This window comes from Sinohyriopsis cumingii, chromosome 9, assembly GCF_028554795.1.
Source record: "Sinohyriopsis cumingii isolate HCF-2022 chromosome 9, ASM2855479v2, whole genome shotgun sequence".
Taxonomy (NCBI): domain Eukaryota; kingdom Metazoa; phylum Mollusca; class Bivalvia; order Unionida; family Unionidae; genus Sinohyriopsis; species Sinohyriopsis cumingii.
Genome location: NC_142969.1, coordinates 47,712,936 through 47,740,119, shown reverse-complemented (window position 1 = coordinate 47,740,119; position 27,184 = coordinate 47,712,936). Strand labels below are relative to the sequence as shown.

General features: G+C 35.7%; 1 protein-coding gene across 1 annotated transcript in view; it reads right to left on the bottom strand.

Annotated features, from left to right (window-relative positions):
- LOC149791757 (outer dynein arm-docking complex subunit 4-like) overlaps positions 1 to 7,045 on the bottom strand; it is a 51,190-nt gene extending 44,145 nt beyond the window's left edge. Inside the window, exons 1-2 of the mRNA XM_089970259.1 lie at positions 6,875 to 7,045; positions 1,535 to 1,666 (exon numbers count right to left, since the gene is read on the bottom strand). Coding sequence (XP_089826385.1) covers positions 1,535 to 1,666; positions 6,875 to 6,988 — 246 coding nt within the window. The 5' untranslated portion in view covers positions 6,989 to 7,045. The remainder of the gene's footprint in view (positions 1 to 1,534; positions 1,667 to 6,874) is intronic.
- Between the last annotated feature and the right edge of the window lie 20,139 nt (positions 7,046 to 27,184).

Here is a 27,184-nt window from a genome sequence, read left to right as displayed (position 1 = left end):
GACATTAATGAGTCATGGACATGTTTTTCAATCAATTTTGACAAGTTTGGTAGTAATGAGATTGGTCGGTAGTTATCAGCATCATCCTTAGAACAAGATTTGTGAACAGGAGTTACTTTTGCAATTTTCCATATTTTGGGGACAGATGAGGTTGCAATACTTAAATTGATTATGAATGTTATGCTATCTAAAATAGCAGAGGCAGAAGATTTAATGAGTCGTGGACCACTCTGATCCAGTCCTGTAGCTTTCTTGGTATCAAGTTCACTGAGATATTTTTTTTTTTTAAAACTGGTGGAATAGAGAAACATACCTCCTTAGAGATTTTGCTGCTGCAGAACTTTTTCAGTTTATTAAAGTTGGTTTTTTATCTCTAATGTGCATATAATTGAGCCAGTTTTGCCTAGAACTTGAAGCGCTTAGTACATTATATATATATATATATATATATATATATATATATATATATATATATATATATATATATATAATTATAATATATATTATTTAAACAACAACAAAAAACCTACCTACCCTAATTTTATTACCAGTGCAAAAGGAAACAATTTTTTTGCCTTATAATATCTGCCCCTTCCTTAATTGTGGAGTGGAATAAAAAATATCCATATTTTGTATTTTGCTTTGGTTTGGTGTTTTACAGCACAGCAACACATACAGTAATACCTCGTGCATTCGCATTTCTGGATTCGCAAATTCACGGATTCGCGAAATGTTCATTGGTACCCTCTACATACATGTTTTCTTTATTTTATTGAATTGTACCTTCATTATATGACTTCTGTGACATATGAAGTTTACCTAGTTACCTTCCTGACAATGACAAAGAAAACGTCAGTCATTAAGTTTACAGTCCCATTCGTTACTTGGTTTCACCTTACTGTGAGTGCAAAAGAAAACGGCAGCCAATGAATTAGTATAGGGGTAATATTAGTATACATGTACTGTACTGTAAATGCGCTAGTGTGGCAAATACCCATTAGGCGATACTGTACTCTATTTTTACGTCAACCATTTATTTCTCTTTTTAAGGGTAATGTATTAAGCTAACTTTTAAATGAAATTAAAGTGCTTTGGGAGCATGATTTGGGTCATATTTAGGGTTTAAACCCTAGAAATAAGCATTTATTAGCATTTTTAGTGACTCGTACCAAACATTCACAATTCCTCCTGATCCGCAACTGGTTCTGGAACCTAACCTCGTGAATGTTCGAGGTATTACTGTATAGGTTATTTAATGCTAGGGCAATTGCATCAAAGTGCCTTGCCAAAGGGCATACCACAGTAGCGATCCCTGGGGCAAAGTTAGGATTTAAACCTGCACTCTATGAGTCGCAAGTCCTGCACACTAACCACTGAGCCACTGCAGCTACATGACCCCATTTATCATCTCATACAATACGCATGACATTGCATCCACTTTTAAAGTCATTTACTGCAATTAAATAGGCTTAATTAATTTCTGTCTCATTGTGTCAAGCACTTTGAGGTTACACCAGACAGTGGATATTCCTACTTTGTGGAATGTTTTCTCCTCAGCTAAGGCTGCTTCGGCATCCTGCAAGGCATTCTCCGTATCTCCCAGCTTTAGGTAACATTTGGACCGGGACACCAGGCAGTTCTTATCATTTTCCTGCAGTTCTAAGGCCTGAAAATTATATTTTAAATATCAATTCAACTTTAGCACATGAACAAAATTTAATATATGTTAAACTCATTTAATTTTTATTTAATAAAACCAAGACATTGTTAACTTATTCTTGCATCAAAAGAAACATAATAACTAGATAAAAACTGTCTCTGATTAAATGGGCAATTAAATGTCCTTTTCAGTGTTTATGTATATTTTCATTTTCCATCATTACTAACAGGGAATTATTTTGGGTTGGAATCCTAGCTTGACGATTGAGGATATTCATCCATCCATCTGGCATTAAACACTCAGGAGAGGGCTTGCGTCACCGATTATGTAATTGTGTTACAAATAATCTGCAATTAGTAAAAACAAGGTCACTGTGACATATATTTTATAGTTCACAGATCTGCCCTTACCTTTACATTGAGCTCAATGTCTCAAGATTAAGGTTGCATTTGGGTCATTTTCTCAGACACTAGTTACCTGCAAAGTTACATTAATTGGTATTTATTTCTGGCATAAGGGGTTTTAACCCTGTAAGTGAAAGTTAGGTCACTCTGATATATATTTCACAGTCCTGTGATTTTGGTAATACTTTGTGTTTAACTCATTTTAATGGCCACCATCACCTATGGTGTCACACAACTTGGTATGTGACTACATTAGTGTTACAGCCATTGGGTAAAAATTAGGTCAGAGTGATATCTCAACTTGGAGTCTATTATTTTAGTTTACCTTTTCAATGAGTTTGTTTTCTCTGGCACTAAATCCTATGGAGCCATAGAACTTTGTCTCTGTGAAAACTAGGTCATGTGTTTCATGGTTCAGTGATTATTGCTCATCTTTCTATTAAACTCAGTTTCCCAATTTGGGGGGTTTTGTATTTGTCGTTGTTGTTCTAGGGTTTAAGGCCATTTTTCAGCACAAGATAGGCTATACATGGCGGCCAGTATAACTGGTGGAGGAAGAACCCTGGAAAATCCAGGGAAGAACCACCGACCCACGAGAAGCTACCGGCAGGCTTTCCCACGTACCAACGTTAGCCGAGCCTTGGACTCGAACCCACGCAGACAGAGGTGAGATGGCAGTGATCCATAACAGAGAGCGCTTTAGACCACTTGGCCACTCGGGTCCCCTTGTATTTGTCATTTTGTAAGCTACTATATATATATATATATATATAAAGTTATATTCTTAAATTCCTCAAAATTTTCAACAGAACCAAATCATGCTTAACATATTAGTTATACAATAATCTAAGTTTTCTGTGACAAACCTGGGCTAAAATTTGAACTTTGAATAGCTGTTATTTTAACAAAATAAATTAATTCCAAAATATAAGTTTAGCACATAGCTATGGTTTTGTACAATTCTTTGATATTCATCTGACATCCTTGAAACCAAGAGAGACAAAAGCATACAAAATAAAAGTGAAATTGTACACACAGTGTTTTCATTAAAGTCAGAGAAAGAAAGAGTGAGGTGAATTTCATTCAACAAAATGTATCACTGATATTCTTTTCATCCCATATATTCAATAATACCAGTCTAAAATAAACTCTCCAGGTGATAATGTTGCTTCTTTTATAACACCATATCCAACTTTGGTAAGAATCATGTTAAAATGTCCCATAGTATTTTTACCTCATACAATCAGGAAATAGCAAAACCAAATACAGAAAGTTAATATTTGAAATTTAAAAGCCTAAACTAACAGGTCTGGAACAAAATGACTGATGATAATTCAAAATGAGGCCGACTTCAGAATCAAATGGTGTGAATTGTGTCTTGGTGATATGACCAGAAACTTGATTCATCCAAGATGTACAGTACAATGGCCATCTGCCACAGTGCAAATGATGGCAGGCGGGATATTCATTAGGGATGACAGATTTTTTCTTTGATGTCTTCCACTGTTTCCACATGAAGAATTTTCTTGTTTATGTTGTTCAAATATATTGTCGTTCCCACAAAGAAAGAGTTCTAAATTTGATATTGTTCACACTGCTCTATATAAAATTATCTACTACTGCAGATTGATGATGTTTGTATGAAATTTCTACTTTAAAATCTCTTAAATCTTTTGACCCAAAAAATGAAATGTTTTTATTGTAAATGTTTTTAGAAGCTTAACATATTTTACTCCCTTCCAGTTTCATGCGCATTTCCTAGGCAACTGTAGCTTCTATAATGTCGAATTTAGTGCACATTTCTATAATGTCGAATTTAGTGCACATTTCTAGCCAGTCTACATCTCAGGCATAGTCGACTAGAGTTTTAATACCAACTTGAATTACTATACTGATCTGAGGCAATTTCATGGGCCTGGAACATACTGCAGGGGTTTTATTTCAAGAAAGCTAGAAGGAATTAGCTTTTTGTGGTGATTCAACTATTGTGTGAACCCCATTTCATGGAACAGTTTTAAATTAAGGTTACAGGGACTGTCTTTTATTTTTTTAAGACTATACATATATAATAAAACAGTGTCACATACAGTATGTTCAATGTCTAGCATTCTTTCAGCACTGAACAACACACACTAGATTTAGACCAATTCAGCACTGCCAGTTTCTATGTCATTTTGAAGAACTCAGTGGTAAGTAATTTCAATATACAAAAAATTATCATACATGTATGTGTAATGATATACTTGTGAATTTTCTCATAGGGAGAGATAATTTATATATCTTATAAATAATACTGGACTGAGCATAATCCTGTGGTATGCAAGAATCAATGCATTATATACAGTCAAAGATTCAAAGAGATCACCATCAACAACATCTCACTTTGTACATTTTTTCTGTATCTAGGGTGTGTTAGTAACCTTTATTATTATTATTATTATTAAAAAGAATAATTTCATGTCTGGAATTTGGCTGAACCCAGATCAACAAATCACTTTAGTGGTTATTTAGGCCTGTCAGTAACCGTATTTCTGGTCACACAACACATGTGAGGGCATGAGAGGTGTTGTTTTACCAACATCATCTGAGAAGCTGTCTCTACCAGTCATAAAATTGAAAAACTCATTAAATGTTGAATGTAAATATGACTTTAATATTACTGCCCCACTATGTCCAAAAAATATATTGCATTTAATTATTCTGAAGGAGGATGAAGTCATCCTGAAAATTAAAAGTTTGTTGCTTAATATTATAAATGGAAAAACTGAGTTATTACAAGCATAATATTTGATCTTCACATTATCTTGCCTGTGACAACATACTGCATGCTGAATGTATGTATGCACATTAGTGGCTAGTTGGTGCAACCTAAGTGTAAATCTTACCAAATGTTAATTCACCGCTCCGGTGTCCTAGTGGTTAGAGCGTCCGCCTTGAAAGCAGGAGGTCGTGGGTTCAAACCCCAGCCAAGTCATACCAAAGACTTACAAAAATGGTATTAACAGCTGCCTCGCTAGGCGCTCAGCATTAAGAGGTTAGTGGTTCTTTCTGGGGTTTTCCCAGGTTCTTCCTCCACCATCTATACTGGCCGTCATGTATAGCCTATAAAGTGCTGAAAAATGGTGTTAAACCCTACAACAACAATAACAACATTCTCTCTGTGATTATCTGTTATGTATAATTGTATTTTGTAACTGACTTGAACAAAATCATTTTCATGGTGTACCTGATTAGGACATTTGTTTTGTAAACAACATAATATATGGCTAATACTTCTCTGTTAGTGTAGGTTAAATATTAGGATTATTATCTTAATTGGAATCAAGGACACTGGTATTTCCCCATGGATAAACTGATGTACCTGATGTTTACCATGTTCATTATTATAATTTTAGTAACAGATCTCACATTGTTAACAACTTAGATTGTTCTAGAAATGAACTTTTGACCCTTTCCGGGTTCTACTATTGTGTCTTAGTTGTTTTTTTTTATAAAATGTTGTTTACTTGAAAATGTATTTATTCCTGCCATAACATCTGAAGCAGAATCAATTTTATTGTTGTGTTTAGTTTTGATTTGGATTTATTTATTTATCTATTCCAAATATTATTCAGTGGAATTAAAAAGTACTTGATAATATTCTTGGACAGAAATATCAATTTGGAATTATAGTGAATTCAAACATGGACATCTTGGATTCGATTACTGTGAAACACCAAAAGACTAATGGCACATCTTCCACACTCTAAACCACAGGCATATTAACACATTCAAAGACAAGCCCTACATCAGCACAATCTGTGATGGTATTATTTGGAATACCACTGGAATTTAACTGAACTTCATTCTTTTGTACTTGTGTTATAATAGCTAGGACTATTTGGGATTTATTTCATAATACTCTAAGTTCTTTTTAAATTTTCACTTTGCATTCTAGGGAAATAAACTATTTGCTGATTTTAACAAAACTTTTCTGTTACTTTATTTGAAGCCATTGAGTATGCATCTGGGTCAAGGTAATCACTCTTCACAATGTCTCAGCTGACCAAACTTGGTAACAGAATTACATTTTAAATGGTTTAAAATATTATTAATGTATTACTAGCCACTGAATATCATTTACTGAACATAATCAATAACTTAACATTCTGCGTAAAACCAGTGATGCAGCCATATTTGATCGAACTCGTGACTCTTGAATAACAAATCTTGCACTCTACCAGCTGAGCTACTGCAGATCCCAGTAACTAATAAAACAATAAGGGTTTATCAAACCAACACTAGCACTGTGCACTTGAAAATAAATGAGAGAAAAAAATTGTCTTAAATGTCAAGATGTTGATATGATATTTAAGAAGACTGAATCAAGTTTAGATTTATTATATAAACATAAAAGAATGATTTTATATACAAAATGTATCGATCAATGTCCCAACAATGAGCGAGGGGCAAATAGTCACGTCTTCACATTTCTCTACAAAATTTGCATTTTTTCAACATAGTGCAAAAATTAAAACTGTTCATCATTAGAAATAGATAAAAAGGAGTACAATCATCACTACGTTTATGCATTCAAAGTTTCATTAGACAGAAATAAGTATTGTACGAGCTACAACACCAGTTTACCTGAATATTTATCAGGCAACGCAAAAACACGGAAACTATACCTGCAGTGGGGGGGGGGGATATCAATCATTTCACCATTTTAACTGACAAAAGAAAGTGCACCCGCCCACAGCCTCCATCTACCCGCACCCCCACCACAACCCCCATCATCCAAAATATGCAACACAATACGACATCACTGTACCATTGTGTAGCTTTCTATAGCTTTCTTGTATCCCCCTTGCTTGTACAACGAATCTGCTTCGGCCTTGTAGATTTCAAAGGTCGCCCTAGGCCCCTCTGAATCTTCGTCGTACATTTTCTGATATTCCTTCGAAAATATGAATGTTTATACAAGGAAGCTTCCAACGATCACTGTTGAATAATCACTTCCGCTGAAGCGCTTGGTAACTTGGCAATGCACGCGATGATGCGGAAGATGAAATAGTTCCAAACAGGGAAACATTTGAATTATTATTGACCTTTAAACATGGAATGTCATCAAATTATTTACACTGTAACACTTTCTATCTATATAGCATGTAATAAAATACGTCAATTTTTTTCTTCTCTTACTTTGTTTGTTCTGCTTTATGACTTTAAGAATTATACATCCATCCATCCATCCATCCATCCATACATACACACATACATACTTATTTAAACTCTTGTTGCAAAAAATACATTTAAAACAATCAATTTTCTATTTAAAGATTTTGTACAGAAAAAAATACAAGATTAAATTCTACTCTCAAATTGCATGCTGCTTTAAAGCATGTAAGCGTATGTAAACAGCACCAGACTGTCCCAAAACACCCTCACCTACCCAGGATACATATATTCAATGAAATAAAATTAAATAAAAAATGTGATCAGTATAATTATGCATTGTATAATTAGCGAGTGACATCAGTAGATTTTTTCCCTTGTTGATAATCGCTAAAGGAAAGACTCCCAAGACTACCCCAAAACAGCACCAGACTGTTCCAAAACACTCGCACCGACCCAAGATACATATATACAATTAAATAAAGTCAAATAAAAAAAGTGATCAGTATCATCATTTCAGAAATTCTTTAATATTTTTTTTAATTTTTATTTTTTAACTTTTTCTGTGACAAAGTGCGATACGCTGAATAACTAGAAGCTAATTGGCACTATATTTATATTCTTTAAATTCTTTCTTGTATGTATGAAATCTATTAGAACTTTTAATGATAAAGACTGGTATGATAAATCCATAAACACAGTTGTCGAACTTTACTTTGGACAAAGTAATCAACATACGTAAAAATTTCATTATCTTCAATTTTGCAAAGGAATCCAATAAACTAAAAAAAAACGAGCTGAAAAGTATATCTTTGTTCGACAACATTCATCAGCATCAACAAAAAAAAAATTATATATTGTTTTAGGTGATGGTTTTGGTTTGTTGTGCTCGCGCAGTGTAGAACATAAGTATTATGGTGTCAAAGCATGTATTAAGCAAATCAAAGTTAATTTGTTTGGCAAATTGTAAGACTCCTGCATTTAATATTCTTAACGGCTACATTGTTGTTGACGACTCGCGAGGGAGTTTAATCCAATTGATGAGATTAAAAAAAAAAAAACAGAAAAGGATGCGGTCATTGGACAAAATGAATGATATCCTCACTTTAATTTGGTTGAGTAATGAGCTGCAAAATGAATTAATCAGAACAAAAAGTGTTTCTGTTGTTGGTTTTGCAAGCGCTGATTGTGTTTTTTGAGACTTCATCATAAATTATGTCTAAAAGGAACAGAAACTATGAAAAAGTACACGCACGCGCACACACACACACACACACACACACATATAGCATTTTTTCTTAGATGGAATGTGAATCTTGAACATGAAAAAGATTGTTTGTCTTTGCGTTTGTTTTCTCAAAGAAATTACTTTAAAAATTTTGCATGTAATATATGTAATAATTTGGATCTTATTTTGCTCTTAAGTCGTTTATATAATGTAGCAGAATATTGTTTTTCTAAAACTAGTGTCCAATTATAAAATTAAGTTTCTCAGTTTCGTATCAGAAATTAGGCTTAAAATCAAAAGGAAAAAAGTACAACAATCAAACTTTTGTCCCAAGATACTTTATATTAGTTTTTGTCCTTTTCCGAAGATGGAAAAATTCTAATTTACTATAGGCCTGCTTAGAAATATTGAGCATAATTCAAGGATGTGTCGAATGACGTTCAGATGATGTTCTTTTATCTGCATCTTATACATTTTAACAACTTTCTTGTTAATATGGTATCGGCCATTCTATGAGTTTGTGTTTAAATTTTGTTTGTCTTCATGTAGATATTATATTTATGTCCTCTTCATAGTTGTTGTATTTCACGCAAACGGCTTTCTGTTTTCTTGCAAAGAATTGTACCTAGTTCAAATTAAAATGTTTAATAGATTAACTTAGGCAAGTCATCACAACTTTAAAATAAAAAGGGTCCAAGTGTTTGAAATTATTTTGTCAGATTTGTAAAATACATTTGTACTGGCCAAGCTGGTCTGTGTCCGCATAATATCCAAAATTGGATATTAGTTTGGCATGTGCCAGAGGCAGATATGGAGCGGCAATGTTGCAGGGACGGATAAAATGTAGCCGAAAGCCACAAGCAAAACTACTCATCGGAAAGCAATTAAAACCATTAACAAACCTACTCCGCTAAAAACCAAAACAATGCACTCTTAAATGTTTCTTGAGATCTTTACGATGTATTATGTGCCTTTTGAAAACACTACTTTGACAAAACACTATATAACTAATTTCACATTTCTGTGATTTACTTGTAGTGTACTTTAAAGTAACCATTCTGAACCGTATTTGTTTAACTGGAATTTTTGTTTATATCAGTAGTCTGCTTCAACATTTTGCTACAAACTTCACATCCGAAATTCAGATCTGTCAACTTTTCAAAAGCAGGTAGGGCAACTGAATTTTTTTTTACAAATAGGGAGATTGAGAACTAAAATCTGAAGTTTTCTCGCTGCTTTTTTAAATGTCATTTTCACTAAAAGATTTGCCGTGTGCACTTCCATGTCCGCCATTTTGAGTTCCTAGCCACACAAATCGAAACCTTTTTCTTCACATAAAACAACATTGAACTTTCAACCATCTTTCTTTCATAAACAAATAGAGCCATCAATAAACAGACACATACACATATGGATTTAAAAAGAAGAAGAAATAACTTATTAGTTTCAGTTTTCATGGGTTGAAAGTAATCACTTGGTTATTGTTATATACTATTTAGTTTTAAAAGTCAATCGATAATATATAATTTAATATTTCTAAAACCATTTCAAGAATACCCAACTTTGTCATTATACACAAAGTCTTGTTCCGTTAAGCACATGGTTAGTTTTAATACGCTGAAGATGCAGCATCTTGAAGATCTTGTTTTCACATAAATCATCCTCCGGTCATCATGCACACCATAAATACAATATTTTACTGTACTATTAAAAATAATTGTCTCGTTTCTTTCGTACAAGCACCTTCTTTTGCCAAAATGTATTTATTCATAACAGTTCTGACATAAAAATTTGTTGTAAGCTGATATTGTATATCGAAGATTAATGTCTGGAAATAGTCTTTGGGGACATAATATTTTTTAAAAACTTTTTATTGTCTGTTTGTTAGAAATAGCTGCATTTGTTTGATAGAAATATAAGCAATTGCGGTTCAACTTTACTATTATATCTTTCGATATAAGCCAGGGAGCATCCAGGTTTATTTTGTCCTTAGTGTTATAGGAGCGCTTTTTTCTAGTATAATTTGCTCGTCATTTCGAGGAGGTTGTTGTTGTTGTTGTTGTGGGGTTTAACGCCATTTTTCAGCACACGATAGGCCATACATGGCGGCCAGTATTAATGGTGGAGGAAGAACCCGGGAAAACCTCGGAAAGAACCACCGACCCACGAGAAGCTACTGGCAAGCTTTCTCACATACCCACATTGGCTGAATCTGAGACTCGAACCTGCGCAGACAGAGGTGAGATGGCAGTGATCCGTAACGGAGAGCGCTTTAGACCACTCGGCCACTCGGGGCCCCATTTCGAGGAGGTAAATACCCCTATAATTGATTAATGAGCTCTTGACAGTACCACAGGTGCTCGACGCAGGCTTGATGTTGCAAAAAGCAATAATCTGAAGAAAATAATTCATACAGATTATTCTGGCGATTTATTTCTTTGAAATAATTATTATTTATATTGCTATTGATCATTCATTTAGTTTTCAGTGTCAGCGGCCAGTCTTATAATTAGAAGGAATGTAAAATGAAACGGTCGAAGAAACATAGTGTATACAGTTATAGGCGTAATAATAAAAGGAATGAAGGACCGAACAAACGAAGGAATAAATGTAAGAGCTGATATATAAATAGGCGAATTGCGAAATAAAAGATGCAAAATACGACAAATGAACGGAGGTTACTATTTTTTTAAAAATTGTTTTTTGTTTCCTGTTTTCATTGGACTGAACAAGGACACTTCCCTTTATAGCCGATAAATTAATAATCTCCGTAAATTGGAGGATTTAAAGTCTATGAAATAAGTTATTTGCTTTAACTACTAAATCTGGTTGAATATCTTATAATTGTGTGTTATTTTGTACACATTTATGTAAGCAGAGCAACAAAGTTCAGAGCATGCCGTATAGTGAGTGCACCGTACATGTAAAATTGTGCACACTCCAGTTCTCTTGTGTTTACTGCAAAACAGGCCCATTTGTGATAGCAACAGTATGGAAGAAAGTAAGGAGGAAAGTAAGAATTTGAGCACAGCGAATAACGCTGGAATTTGTTGGTGCAGGCCACACAAGTGACAATTGTATTGAAAATAATAATATATTCATATGATCTAAAATGCATAAAGTTATTTACAAAATTACTTTAACATAGTATGTGATAAACTACTTAGTTGAAATTCAGACCTGAATCTAAATTTGTAAACCATCAAACCAAAAACAATCTATCTGGGAGCTGAGGCCGCCATAATGTACATGTAACAGAAAGAACAATGAGCAGCAGAGAGGGTGAACAGACTCTAATTGACTTATCTGTCAAATCGGAAAATGAGCCTTTCTCTGAAAATCGCAAAAACTCTAATTGACTCACTCTTGAATCGCAAAAATAAGCCTTCCTGAAAATTGCAAAAAAAAAAGATCGCGACTGTAACGGGGGGGGGGGGGAGGGGGGGGCGAAACATTTTATCAAGACCGACTCGGTATCTCGACCGCGGATTATGTAAGTTTATTGTTATAAATCCATGCGAAGATAACTGAGCCTGACTAAATAAATTTATAAACTTAATTATGTCCATATATCCGCTGCACCAAGTCTGATTTAATTATTTCGCAGAGTATGTGTATCAACTCCGTTAAATAAAGCAAAAATATTGCAGTTATCTCTGATCACTTTTGGTATTTGTGTATACCGCTGGCTTACATAAATTGCATCTGTGTTTTTATGTCTACCGCGTTAAAATATTCTAGCAGGATTTGATTGCTTATCCAGCATTACATCGTCGTATACAACTAAATTATTAATAAATCCATCAATATCATCTACAGATGGCGCTTCATTAATATCAGTAATAAATTCAATAATATCATCACCGTTTTCATCCAAAAACTTTGCGTTTTCATTAAAGTCTTTAAGTACATCGTAGGATCGCTGATCATCATAGACGGACCTACTAAATACAACTTGTCCCTTGAGCCACCTCATTATCAAATTAAGCAGCAGTTGCGTTTCACCAGACCCAGATGGACCTGTTATGATCATTCGGACAGAATTTGGTAGCGCAGCATGATGCTTGACCGGTTCTTGCTTTCGTGTCGCTTTGAAATCAATTACATCCATGTTGTAGAAATATAATAAATAATACGGATTTATATTGTGTGAAATGCATGGCGCGTACCCCCACAAGTGGCTAACAACTATTACAACAAAAAAATAACAGATCAGCAGTTACAGGTAAGTGTGAACGATGTGGTACAAAAAAAATTATGTTTATTTCAAGAGGCGGATTTTTTTTTTTAAAAAAAAGGAGGTGATATTGCCGCCCAGTTAACAAAGTTACCAGGAACTCCATGGGTGAAATATCCAGGAGAAAAACATCTTCCAGGATATAATTATTGTGGTCCTGGTACTCGACTTGATATCAGGCTTGATAACCAAGATCAGCCAAAACCAGGTGAATATCCAGCAAATGCTATTGATAAAGCGTGTCACGCTTATGATGTAGCTTATAAAGGTAAAAACCTACAAGATAGACATTGTGCAGATATAAAATTGATTCATGCGTTAAATTCCATAAAAAATAAAACTTTCAAAGAATGGTAAACTAGCATTAGGAGCTGTTAATTAATCAACCGAGTATTATTATAATGAAGTCGATATATTATAGTCCAAGGGGATATTGGAAAGGTAGAGCAGCGATTATTAAACTCGCCGAAGCAGCAGGTGTCGAACGTTCTGCTGCTGAAAAATGGTTAGCACGACAGACAATATGGCAAATTTACCTACCACCGCCTAAAACAATTCAGTACGCACATTTTGACGTTAGCGATCCTAACGAAGTTCATCAAGCTGATATTTTATTTTTATCACAGGATATTATCAAAACTGGAAGACATTGTGTAACATACAAATACGCGTTAACTGTCGTTGACGTTGCAAGTAGATATAAAGAAGCAGAGCCGTTATTAATAAAGACAGCAACTTAAGTAGCTTCTGCGTTTGAACGAATTTATCGACTTGGTGGTCTACGATGGCCACAGCTACTACAGGTTGTTCCTGGCAAAGAATTTCAAGGCGCAGTATCATCGCTGATGAAGCAACATAACGTCAAAAGAGGACATACTATAATTCATCGTGATCAGGCAATTGTTGAAAGATTTAATCGAACGCTTGCTGAGCGGTTATTTGGATATCAGTATGTGAAGGAAATAATTCAGGCCAAACGATCTCGCGAATGGGTTGCAAGATTACCAAGCGTGATAGCTGCATTAAATAATGAAATCACTCGCGCAACTTCTATGAAATCTATTAGTGCAATTACAACAACAACAAAAAACCGTACAACGATGTGATTTTTCAAAACAACCAGTATTAGGTAATGTGACTGTAAGATATTTATATGAAACCAGTGAACTTGAATGTGGTAAAAAAAGAGCGACTGATCCTATCTGGAGTATTACGACACATACAATTTTTCCAGCGTAGTAAGATCCGCGGGTAGACCTGTAATCTACAAACTAGATTCAACTGCTCATCAGCGTGGATTTACACGTGAACAATTACAAGTAATTCCTGAAGACACACAATTACCACCGCGACCTCTTAACTAGCACCTCTGCGCCGATTACATTCAAGACAGGTCAGCATCACATTTTCGCTTGTATGACCAAGACTGCTTTCTTTTCTATCCACGGTAAATTATCTTGGATCATTATTTGAATATCGCCACAACATTATACAATTACAACTTGCACAATGATTATTCTGCTGCTGTTTTAGCGCTATGATAAATTCAACATCGAGATCAAAGTCTCGTTTGTTGTTTGTTTTTGTCACTTTGTTTATAACCAGCTATTTATATACTAAATCATTATCATCGAGGTCATCATCAGTGGTTTCTGTAGCGTCTATGACAATTCTCCGCAGCTGAGATATTCTTCTGACTCGAGACACTGCAAGATAAACTAAGTTTGACCATTCGACACGATCATCGACAATCCAAACTCGAGTATCAGAGATGGTTAACCCCTGAGATGAGTGAATTGTCATCGCGTATCCCAGTGTCCATGGAGTCTTATCCGCGCTCAGCGTATCCTCAACAACACTGACATCAATTAAAACAACATCATTTAATACGAGATTCTGTTTCTCAGTCTGTCCTGGTATATCAACGTCGATATTCTGTCGTCGTGTATCAACTGGTCTATAACACAATGGTACACGTAGATCTTAAAACTTTTCTTTATGTAACTGAAATAATCGCTCTTGAAGTGTATCACGAACTATCTTTCTACTTGCCACTATTAAATCATTTGGTCCCCACACTTGCAGAAAATCGTTCGTAGACGTTTCTGACATTATTTTACGCATTATTTCACATTGAATCTTATTCGGTTGTAGTCTGATTAATTTCGTAAACTCCCTTAATTCTACATCAAGAGATCTATGATCATCAGTTATTTCTTTATAATAATCTACACATTTGTTTAGCCACCCGTGCGGAGATAACCTAACAAACGTCGGTGGATGACCTTGATCGCCGCACATGACCACAGCTGTATTTTTCAATAACAGCCAATCAAGAAACATTTTTAATGTATCTAACGACACTGTACATATTGCATCCCAAATAATATTTTTTTGGAATTTATTTCTCTCACTTTCGATCAGGAGTCTATGCGTCTCCCTTCCATCGAAAAAAGCTATGATAAGTACACGATTGCACTCCTCGTTCTCTCACTTCTCTTTAGAGTCTGTGTGTAGGTGCTAAGACAACCGTACCATCTGAATTTTGTCGAACTCGATATGTTTTACCAGAACCCCGGTCCGTTTAGATAAACAGTCTCGTGTCGGGATACTGGATCATACACGGACGGTGCAGATGATAATTCTGATATCCGATTATTTTTGTAATAAATATCGTTGATTTCAACATGTGCGGATTCAGAATAATTATATAACATTTCCTGTTTAATTCTCCATTTACCCATGATGCATCATGAGCAGTAAATTGAGTCAGTAATTCTGTATATTTTTTCCCGATATAGAATGAATCCGTTGCAACTCTGACTGAAGTGGTAGGAATTCTAATTATCATCGATAATACATTTATAAAAACATAAGCGAGCATTGAGGATCCTAAATGAGTAAACTAAGGTGACTCACCATCAATATAACCAACAATTATACCTAATCATGTTCCGTTAGACAAGTTAGCTTTTCTCGACTTATAAATATATCTCTCTTTGTTGCATCTCCGATTATAAAATCATATTCATCATCATCTAGAATTACTCGTACATAATGTCGTTTATGATCATATGCCCCACCTTGAGTAAATTTACCGATTATTCTTCTACCGATATCTTTTGCGGTTTTATCATCAGAACTTTTCTGTGGTGGCAACCAAACATCTTTCTGAAGACGGTATGATATAATTACTTCACCTACAATCAACGATATCAACCTCACTGCATCGAGCATATAGCGTAATAAAACTATTGGTGCCCAACGTTTTTCTGAAAAGTGCCTACCAAACCAAACATAACAGATCGGATGAAGACCTTTAGCGAACTCGAATGATACAATACGAGCGAATCCGGTCAGAGTACAATCGGGAAGTTGTCCATTTATCGATACTCTAGTCATCTCGTGTGTGGGGTGTCCAAATCTTTTAAAATATCCAGAACACTCTCCGTGATCAAGAAAACTTCCCGGATAACACGCGACCATATCAACCAAGATAACGTCGCTGTAATTATACTTAGTATTCCACAATTCACCGTGTCCATATTCACAGCAGCTTAGCCGCACGTCTTCGAGAAATTCAAATCGTGTTGGCTTCTACGAATTTTCTCTCTTGTAAAGTGAGCTGCAAAATATGGAACTGTAAAACAATTACTCAACAATTGCTCAATATTCTCTGCGCATGATTTTTCATTTCTTTATGAAGAGATTCTTTACGATATATTTCGCCGTTAGGTCGTACTAATTGATTATATTTTTCATCATCTGAACTCTTTAATAACCATACTGATACAGGATCGTTTTAACTAATTTCGTGAATAAAATCAAACACGTTTCCCCCAGAGTCTTGAGGGTAAAATCTTACAGTCCGATCTATTGGAAATATTGTTACTGCGCTAGTCCACGCAGGCGCATTATGATCAATATTTTCAGTTGGGGCTCCACTCGCTTTATTCTTTGACTCGCATAAAATCTCTCCTGTTATCGTTTTTACTTTCAATGGAAATTTTAATTTATTTCCTTACTCGGCGACATCACTTATTGTAGCTCTGGTATCCTTAACTAATTCAGCCCATTTGTTTATTTTTTCAAGTGGTAGATCCGTGAACCCATTTCCACGCATCGCGTTTGTAAAATGTTCGATTACACGTTCGGCTACACAATTCAGCTTTGAAAATCTCATTGGTGCAAGATCGTTAATGTTGGGGTTATCATTTAGCTGATAAATTCCATAAATAACCGCGGTCATAGGATACGCTCGAGCATAATATGGTTTATCAACACCAGTCAACATTCCTGGTTTGGAATTTTTACTTAGCACAGCGGGTTTTCCATTAGCAAGGACAAGGTCACGTTTGTCATGGATAATCCACTCAGCGGAATCTGTTTCTGCTAGCACATTAAACTTTATTCTGAATAAACATCTTTGATCGTTGAGATAATCAATAATCTTTTTCGCCCAATCATCGTTCATTGTAGCGTCGATGACTTCGTCGACACCTTTGGTGTTGCGTATAATTTTGAATGTCGACCATACGTGAGATGCTCCATCATCACGAAATTCTATTTTAGCATTCCTAATATTATTAATCAGATTATTCGTGGATCAACCAAAGCTCGCCGCCGCAAGTCAGGGGTTCTTCGGTCAAGATCGAATTTGGATTCAGGAAGCGAATTTTTCCAGGGCTCGATTGTAGATAATCTCTCAAACTTCTCCATATTATATTTTAGACAAGTATTTAAATAAAAAATAGTATATATACAACGACTCAAATAAGGAATCAATGCAAGTGGTTGATGATAGGGTCTTCAACTCCTTGTAACAAATCTTGCGTAAATGAATTCTGCGGACAGCACTTGAAAAGCGTAAAGAGAGGGTCCAAATCCGAAAATCGTAGATTTTTAAGATTAAAAATCATCAAGATTTCAAATCTAAATTTAGACTCAGAGTCTCTTAGCGAAGGTCAAACAAGTTGCCGGACTGGTCAGTTAGTTTGAAATTTATTCTTGACAATAGCAGATTATGACATCGTTGATAATTGGTTCTTGCACAATCAGATATCCGGGTGGGACTTGCGGTGTAAAAGTATACAGAATATATCCTTGCTGTGCCTATGTGATATGTCGGTGTCTGTCTGATAACTTCCATCAATTGCATCACAAATAAGATTGACCGCGATCATTGAGGTTATATTTATAATTCCTGGAGAAATATGACGGCCTTCACCGTGTTGATTATTGTTCTATCGGAGAATACTTGGTGGCGGCGTTATTTTTCTCCATGACGAGTATTTTTGGAAAGTTTTCGTTGATTAGATCGTTAAATGAGTTTTTTAGTTCGTTGGTTGAATGTGATGGTATCACAAATGTTGGTAATTGTTGTTCAGTTATTTTATAATGGTCAAGAAATATTTTTTTAAATCATGGACGACCCAATTTTTAATATTACATCACGAATTCGCCAATTAATAGACTTAATAACGTCCATGATGTGATTTAAATGTTGTATTGTTTCGATGATATGTGGTTTTAATAATGTGCAATACTAACAAATAAATTATTTAAATTAACAAATACGCGTTTAAGTTCAGGTTTAATGTTTCTGACATTTCATTTATATATTCTTCGCTTATAATTACGTCAAAGCCGTCTGGGTTTTGTATACATATTTTAACTGCTTCTTGAGGATTTTGGAGATAACTACCAGGATAGTAGAAATATACTGTCTTCGTTTTCCAAAAAATCTTTTTTTTGTATTCTGGTTCCTTTATATATTTCATTTCTTTGGTGATAAAATCAGACTTTGTTGGTTCTGGCGGTCCTTGATATTCAGGACCAACTTCAGGCCATCCTAGCACAGATCTGATCGATGACTGATATAGATCAACGACGCAATCCGGTGAATTTATTTAAATTGCGGACGATAGCGTTGGTTGATGAACTGTTCTGGCTATCTTGGATTCTTTCCCCGTAATAGTTTTTATTCTACGTTGAAATTCATCACTGATCTGTTCGATTTGATAACAGCCGGTTGGTATTCCAACAACTACCCAGTCAGGTGGTCCATCATCTTTTTTTTTTATTTGCAAATACCAGCGAATTATTTGATTGTAATCCACCAAACGATCTTGACCGATATTAGACCAACTGTAGTATAATCGTAACTGCTCCAGAGCTATCTCCACTACTGGAATCGCAGTTGGAAAATTAATGCTGAACTCAGGGTTAGTGGAGTTTACTGGTATCGTCGTGATCTTCATTGGGGCTGTATTTGCGACTATCTGCTGCAATAGTTCTGTCATTTTCTTTAACTTTACACCATTTTTCAAATGGTAGGTTTTCTAAATTGTTTGCTTTTCTGTCAGATCATTGACTATTTGGTTTTCCAAATCGATGACTTCATTGTATATCTTAAGTATCACATCAAATTCAGAATCTGATATCGTCGTATCGTTACGGCTTGATAATATCAGAGACGACAATTTTGAATACGCTGTTGTTACCGTGTGTAATTTTACAACATAATCATGCAATTTTGTGCTCGTGCACATGGATATCTCTTTCGTTAAAATATTAAAAAGCCCAGCGATGGTCACCGATGATGAAACACATATTATTGAAGCTACAGCTGCTGTCACTGGTGTTAGCACTGATAATACTACACCGGTACCAGCAACTAGTGTGGATACAGAGTACACAATAACATCAATAAGAACTCACGTCTTCTGTATTTTGTTTACTTTCGTTGTATACTTGTCAATGATGGTTTTGAACGTTATTTGCCAATCACGCACTTTATCATATCTAAATTTTTGAACGTAGATTGAAATGCTCATTATACTTTAAGCAGTAACCAATTGAGGCGTTTTAGCAACAAATTCCAGACACAACCAGAAAAAGACGGCATAAATGTATCTGATGAACTAAATCCTGAAAACGTAGAGAGGAGGTGGGATGCACGCTACCATTAAAATACCATTCGTAAAGAAAAATTCAAACGGGAATGTTTCAATTGATGGCCACAGTAAAAGAAAATGAACTGAAGAGATTTCTCTCTCTCTCTCAAGGATAAAATCAGGGGTATAAAAATCAAGGACGGGGATTATTATTATTTTTATACTGTTTTTAAAGTGTATCAGGCGTCAGTGGCATTTTTCAGGTTTGTGATGTTTCCTTGTCCTTGATAAGGGGAAACAACACTCTACGATTAAATGTACTCGAAAATCATAGATTTTTAAGATTGAAAATCATCGATAATCGTAGATTTTTACAATTTTACATATAAATTCAGACTCAGGGGTTCCATGTCGTAGGTCAAGCAAGTTGCCGGACTGGTCAATTAGTCTGATATTCATTCTTGATAATAGCGGATTATGACATCGTAGATAGAACGGGTTAATTGGTTCTTGCACAATCAGATATCTGGGTGGGGCTTGCGGGATAAAAGTATATAAGATATATTCTTGCTGCACCAGATTTGATATTTCTGTGTTTGTCTGATAGCTGCCATCAATTACGTCACATACAAGATTGACTGCGATCGTTGAGGTTATATTTACAATTCCCGGATAAATATGACGGCCTTGTCCGTATGGGTCATTATTATACTTGAGAACAGTTGGTGGTGGGAATATTTTTCTCCATTGTTCAAGTATTTTAGGAAAAAACTCATCGATAATGTCACTGACTGATTTTTGTTTAGCTCGTCTGCGTTATACCAGGGAAATTTAAATGTAGGTAGATCTGATTCATTTATTAAATAATATTTGAAATATTCTGACTTGGCTTTTTCTTCTGACTTAAATACAGTTTTCACAAAACTTTCCTGAACAAATTTAAAATCAGATAAAATTTGATTTGATATTTCTATCTGTTTCATGATTTTGTCCCTTGGCGATGACAAATCAAGAAGATATTCTGTAAAATTCTGTCGCATTTTTTCGTGATGTTGTTTGTGTTTTCTTTAATTTCACCGAGTAACGTGTTTAAACTTGATATAATCCCACCTGCTCTATTTGTGCTACCATCAGTGGTAAAATAACTGTACCCCTAATATAAATCCTTCCCCACGAAAAATAATTTACCGTTACAATCAGAATCATTAATTATTGCTTTATAATAAGTGTATGTGTAATATTCTGGAACAGTTCCCCAGTACTGGCGTTTGTCCAAAGTAAAATCAGCTCGGGTTGGTTCAGGTATTGGCGGTGGTGACTCTGGGGCAACTTCAGGCCATCCTAGCACTGATTTGATCGATGACTGATAGATATCAACTATCGTGGTGGACAGTGTTGGTTCATGAACAGTTATGGCTATCTTGGATTCTTTCCCCGTAATATTTTTATTCTGCGCTGGAATTCATCATTGATCTGTTCGATTTGATAACTCCCCGTGGATATTCCAACAACTTGACAATCGGGTGTTCCATCTGGTTTATATTTATTTGCAAATACCAACGAATTATTCGATTGTAGACCGCCAAATGATCTTGACCTGATATTTGGCCAACTGTAGTATAGTCGCAACTGCGCAAGAGCGATTTCTTCTACTGGAATCGCGGTTGGAAAATTAATACCAAATTCAGTGTTGGTTGATTTTACTGACATCATCGTGGTTTTCAGCGGACTTGTATTTGCGAATATCTGCTGATGTACTTATGTCATTATTTAAATTTCTAAATCAGTTACTTCATTGTATGTCTTAACCATTATATCAGGTTCAGAATATGATATCGTCGTATCGTCAAGGCTGGATGATATATATCAACGACGACAATTTAGAATACGCTGTTGTTGCCGTGTGTAATTGCACAACGTAGTCATACAATTTTGTACTCATGCACGTGGATATCTTTTTCGCGATAGTATTAAAACCACAGCAACTGTTGCTGATGATGAAACACATATCGTTGCTACTGCTACCGTTAATGGTGTTAGCACTGATAACACTACGCCGGTGGACGCAACGAGTGTAGATACCGAGTATACAATGACATCAATGGCAACTACACGTCTTCGGTATTTTTTTCACTTTATGGCAACTACACGTCTTCGGTATTTTTTTCACTTTCATTGTATACTTGTCAACGATGACTTTTAGTGCTGTTTACCATTCACGTACTTGATCATATCTAAATTTTTGAACGTCCATTGTATTTTACACAGTAACCAATTGCGGAATTTCAGCAACAAATCCCAGACACCACCAGTAAGATGTTGAGGTTAATTTTTTATCAGCTGCTTCCAGTAAAAATGTTTCTCCATCTCTGCTATTTAACACAATATGTAGTGTAATTACTAAATTTTGCATGTCAAAAATCCCGATGACACTGTGCATACTATATTGACAAACTGTTTGTGGGGGATTTTAATCAGATTAATTTTTTTACGATATCAGGAATTCCACTTACGACACCTTCTTGTATTTCCTTAATTGTATCAATACTCGTATTGATATCAGAGAGTTTCACGTCAGCAGTCAACGGGATGCCAAAGAATTCCTCTGCAGTTTCATTAATTTTTCTAAAATTTCTACGAAGATTTGTAAACGCACTTACGTGAACTTCGTACTCGGCTCGCTACGCGGATAATTTACCATCTACATTATCTATGTATTTTTTCATCGCGGCATCTTCGTCAGATGTTGGATTTCTTAGCATGACTATTTTATTTCCGTTCATGCTGAGTTCACCTGTCATTGTGTCACTGGTATTCTTCAAACGGTTAGCAACACCTATTGCAATTTCATTTCCGATTTGCGATATGGATATACTCGAGTCTCTGATTTTTCCGTCGCTGGTAAACACAGGGATGTTATCCGTTATAGCACCGATACCTCTACGAACTATATCATTCCATTTGATATTACTCGTTTTTAAAACGCTGTATTTATCCTGAAAAACAACAACTTCATCTTGGTCAACTCCAGAGAGGTTCATAATATCAACGAGTTCGTCTTAGCATCATAATTTGACAGATCTGTTTCGTTGAATTTTTTTTTAATTCTTACTAGTATCGCCGCGGGATCTTCCGTAAATATCTCCATTTTTTTATTTACAGAGTATCTAAATTATGTTTTTTTTTTTTTTTAAATAAAATACTGCACTTGTATAATTGTGCACGACCTTGTGAGGTGGCAGCGCTGATTTTGATATAGCATTGAGTACAGCAATTACCTCACAGTCACATATCAGCAGATTGGTTAGTGTTTGGGTTGGTAGTGTTGAATACCGGACAGGGATCCTTGAATGTGTGACACAGTTGATAAATTCCTGCGGTGGAGCTAATCCATACGAATCGAAATAATTCCACGCGGATCAATCGTGTATGCTACCCAACGAGTTCCTGCTCCGGTACTATTATCGAGATTAATAATACCCGTCTCACTGTTGTTTGGTTGTTGCGGTAACTTATCACGCATAAAAACGCCTCTAAAGTTTCTTATTTTTAATTTTTTTAGCAGCATCAAGTAAAACCGCTGGTTTTTAACGAAGTGTTCCTGGAAGTCTCAAACCTTTTCCTCAATGAGTTCTTGGAAGTCTTAAGCCCTGTCCCGTTGCTTGTTTTAATGCCATTTCAACAGCGGTTCCAACAACACCTAACACAACCGCTTTTCCAACGGTTGGAGCTGCAGCGACTATCAATGCTGATATTGCCGAGAGAAGTGGAAATGTACCGCCTGTCTTAACAACATCTTTGATGGCTCCGGCGAAAAGTTCAAGTCGTATTCCAGTCTTGGATTGTTTGGCTTTATTAAGATGTTTAAGTTTGCATTCTGTGAACGACAGCTTGTTTTCACCGCCTGTGATATGACTCTGTTTTAGCGTTATTGTGGTTCCTGTTTTTTTTTTTACTGATGCAGATTGTAGCTTTTTAACCTGACCAGGAGTCAGACTGTCATTAACGTGATGGTATGATGACATTTATAAAATAGTCGTATTTGTAAATCACATATTTTCTACTGGTGCATCAATGACTCTCATTCAACCACCAACACCTTCAAGCAACATTGCTTTGTCGCTAAGTATAACCCTGATTACTCTGCCACGATCTGCGGCTAAATCACATATGAGAGCTCAGAAGTGTATATCAATGACTGATTGTCTGAGTAAATCCAAGTGCTCCAGCGAAGGTAATAGCTCGGATATATTGTTGTGAAATCACGCTGAGATATTTGCAACCCAATATTCTGATCATGCCCCATATACGACATCAATCAATGATATGCACGTGCAACGTGATTGTGTTCAAAATCCAACAATATTTCTCAGAAGGTTCTTGATGTCCGATTATCCTCAAAACAACTTCAGACACTCTAAATTTGTAAAATATCATTAGATTTCTTTGTTGATTGCTTAATCTAACATTATTCTGAAGCGCGATAAATATATGTCGTGGTGATGTCACTCCCTGCTGTGATGCTATTAGCCACGTGAACAGCCCAGCGGCATTAACTGGGGCGCTATCTGTGGTCATTGTATGCCACGACAGCAACAATTTACCGCATGTGTTCATGAAAGAAAGCACTCGCTATTCCTCAGTAATCGATGGAGTCATTACTGGCATCCATAGCGACAGTTTTGTTAGTGTTACTTTAACAGCATCAACTCCATCAGCACGCCATATCGCATCGTTATTGGTGGGTTTTCTGACAAGGCTATTGTGTGAATATAACCTTTCTGACATTTCTGCAAAATCCAAAAATATGAGACAGTGGAATTTCGCACGAAAACTCTTCACTGTCGTTTAGCATTGCTCGACGTGTGGTAAGTCCTAAGATGTGATTTACATTCATTGATATTACTGCAGGTGATTCTGCGTTTCCAGACGCATTTCTCATATTACCCATGGTTACGTTTCTGTGCTCTGGGTGATCTGTTATGTCTTTTGCAAACATCAATGTTGGGCCGGCTGATCTTGTGTAGCCGTCGGAGTATCTTGCAAGACCAAGTATCGTCATGGCCACGTCGACATTTTCAAGACACAAGTCAATATTTTTTCCGTCAGTCATGTATGTAGCACTGTTAAATAACGCCATTATGCCATTGTTGACAAACCCAACTCGATCACGATCTCCATATGCTGTATCATCTGCTTTTAAAACTCTACCTTCAACTTCGATGAATGCATCGGAGGGTAGGAAATATCTACTTGTATCCTGAACTTGTAATTCGATTCTTCCACGTGAATCGGGTACACGTGCATCATAATGATACTGATAATCAAGTACGGACTCGTCTTTTGGGAACTGGTGCATCCACGTCAAATGCTGGGTCAGATATACGTTTAAACATTTTATTATAAGTGTTTTTCCAAATGGTGGGTGGATTATTTACCGTCTGCGCCTTTGACTTTGTCCGAAGACCACTTCCCGCTATCAGATTTGCGGTTTTGTTTCTTTCTTTTTTTTTTCTCTTTCTTTTTCTGTTAGTGGAGACACATCTTGATTTATCAAGGCTACTAGTTTTTGATTTGCGGCCTGGTTTATTTTTTTACTGACATTTGCAGGCATAACTTCAGTGGATGGCAATTTTACTGGTTGTACCGTCTGACGTCTGTATTTGATTGCCGTGAAGGCTTTAGCGGCAGCACTGGCAACTACACCAGGAGCTTTTTCACGAATAGCGTCGATAGCTTTCATTGATAATTGTTTTGCAATTGGTCCTGCTTTTGGATCCATTCCTCTGAATAATCCCTGAACAACATCACCAAGTCCGTCTCCGTAATATTCTTCATAAACAGGTAATCGTGAGTTTACTGCTCTGATCATTACAGGTCTGCGTTCACCATCGTGTATGATTATCTATGATTTAGTCACTGTAGTCATCAGTGAGTTCATCGATAAGTTCCTGATAAATGTTAATATCCATGACACCACCTGTGAACAATCGTCGACAAATATCAGCTGCTTCACCGATTATTTCTGGAGAATTGTTACCGGCTAGTTTTCCTCCTATAAGACCTTCTAGTCGTTCTACGTCGGAGAGAATATTGTTAGGGCATGATGTAACAAGACCACTTCCTGTAGTAAAATCGCTACCGGTAGCACCAGAAAGATCATCTGAATAATACGTTTCTTCTTCTTCTGGAAAATATTCTTCTTCCGTTTGTTGCAACGATGGAGGAAGTTGATAGGAAGGTTCTTGCTTAGGAGGATGCCGCTGGAATTTTGTATTCTTTTTCTTTTTTGTTTCTGTTCCCTTTCTTTTCGTTTCTGTTCTTTTTGTTATTTTAGTGTTTTATTACAACTTTTTACTCCTTCTGAATAAATTTTATAATCAGTATTTTCTTTGTCTATATAATCAACATTTTGATTTAAATTAAACACCCAATCGTTCCATGTGTCAATATCTACTTTTTTAGTGTATTTGGGTTTTAAAAACTTATCTCTTGAATGATAATTATCAGCAGCAAACTCACCAAATTTGGCTTTTTCCTATTTTTCAATTTATGTTTTTGTATTTTTTGTATACTGTCTTTAGTAATTTTTTCCCTAAAATCAACGTCTCTTTTTCCCTTTTTTTGTTTTTCACCAACAACACCTTCAAGTGTTTCTTCACCTTCATCTTCAAGTTGAGGAAATAGTTGAGGTTGAGCTGCAGCTACCTTTGCAATTTGTTCAGCGGTTTGTTTGACTGATGGAAGAAGACTCTCTCTAATGACTGTTGTAACTTCCTCGATAGCTTTTGTAACAGGTCTAAATAATTGTTCTGTGCCTTCTGCATATTCAACTTGAGATTCTTGTCTTGCTTGTAGTTTTTCCTTAACAGCATCTCTCAGTGGTAGATATTTATTAATTGCTTCTAGTCGCTCTCGAGCTAGACATGTTGTATAAGTTTCTCCTATTGTCATTATTTGATACAACTTTTTTTAATTGATAGCAGCAACGAAGACGCTGTCTCACCCCCACCCCACCCCCGTCACAGCCGTGATCTTTTTTTGTGATTTTCAGGAAGGCTTATTTTTGCGATTCAAGAGTGAATCAATTAGAGTTTTTTGCGATTTTCAGAGGAAGGCTTATTTAGCGAGTTGACAGATAAGTCATTTAGAGTCTGTTCACCCTCTCTGCTGCTCCATGACATTTCTTAAAAAATGTTTTCAAATATATACAAAAGCAAAGGATACAAAGACATGAAAGAAATGTGACACTTGAATAATTTGTGTAGTACAGGTGTGATTACCTTCATCATATAATGTTACTGCTGAGAAATTCATATGAATAGAACATGCCTATAGATATTTAAAAACTAACTACAACATAGGAAGCTATACACTAAGGTGGTTAGTGGGGTGGTAGCGAAAAATGTAAAAATTATGATCGCTAAATATTTATACAACCCGTATCTCCAAGAATTCTTTTGCAAGTGACGCTTATAATGCTGACCCATATATTCGTGCACCTTACAACTATATTACATTGGCTGAATGAGTCATGTGACCCAATTCCTGGGTTTGATTGTCCCCAGAGGGTCTAGCACAACATAACAAATATTCAGTCTCAGG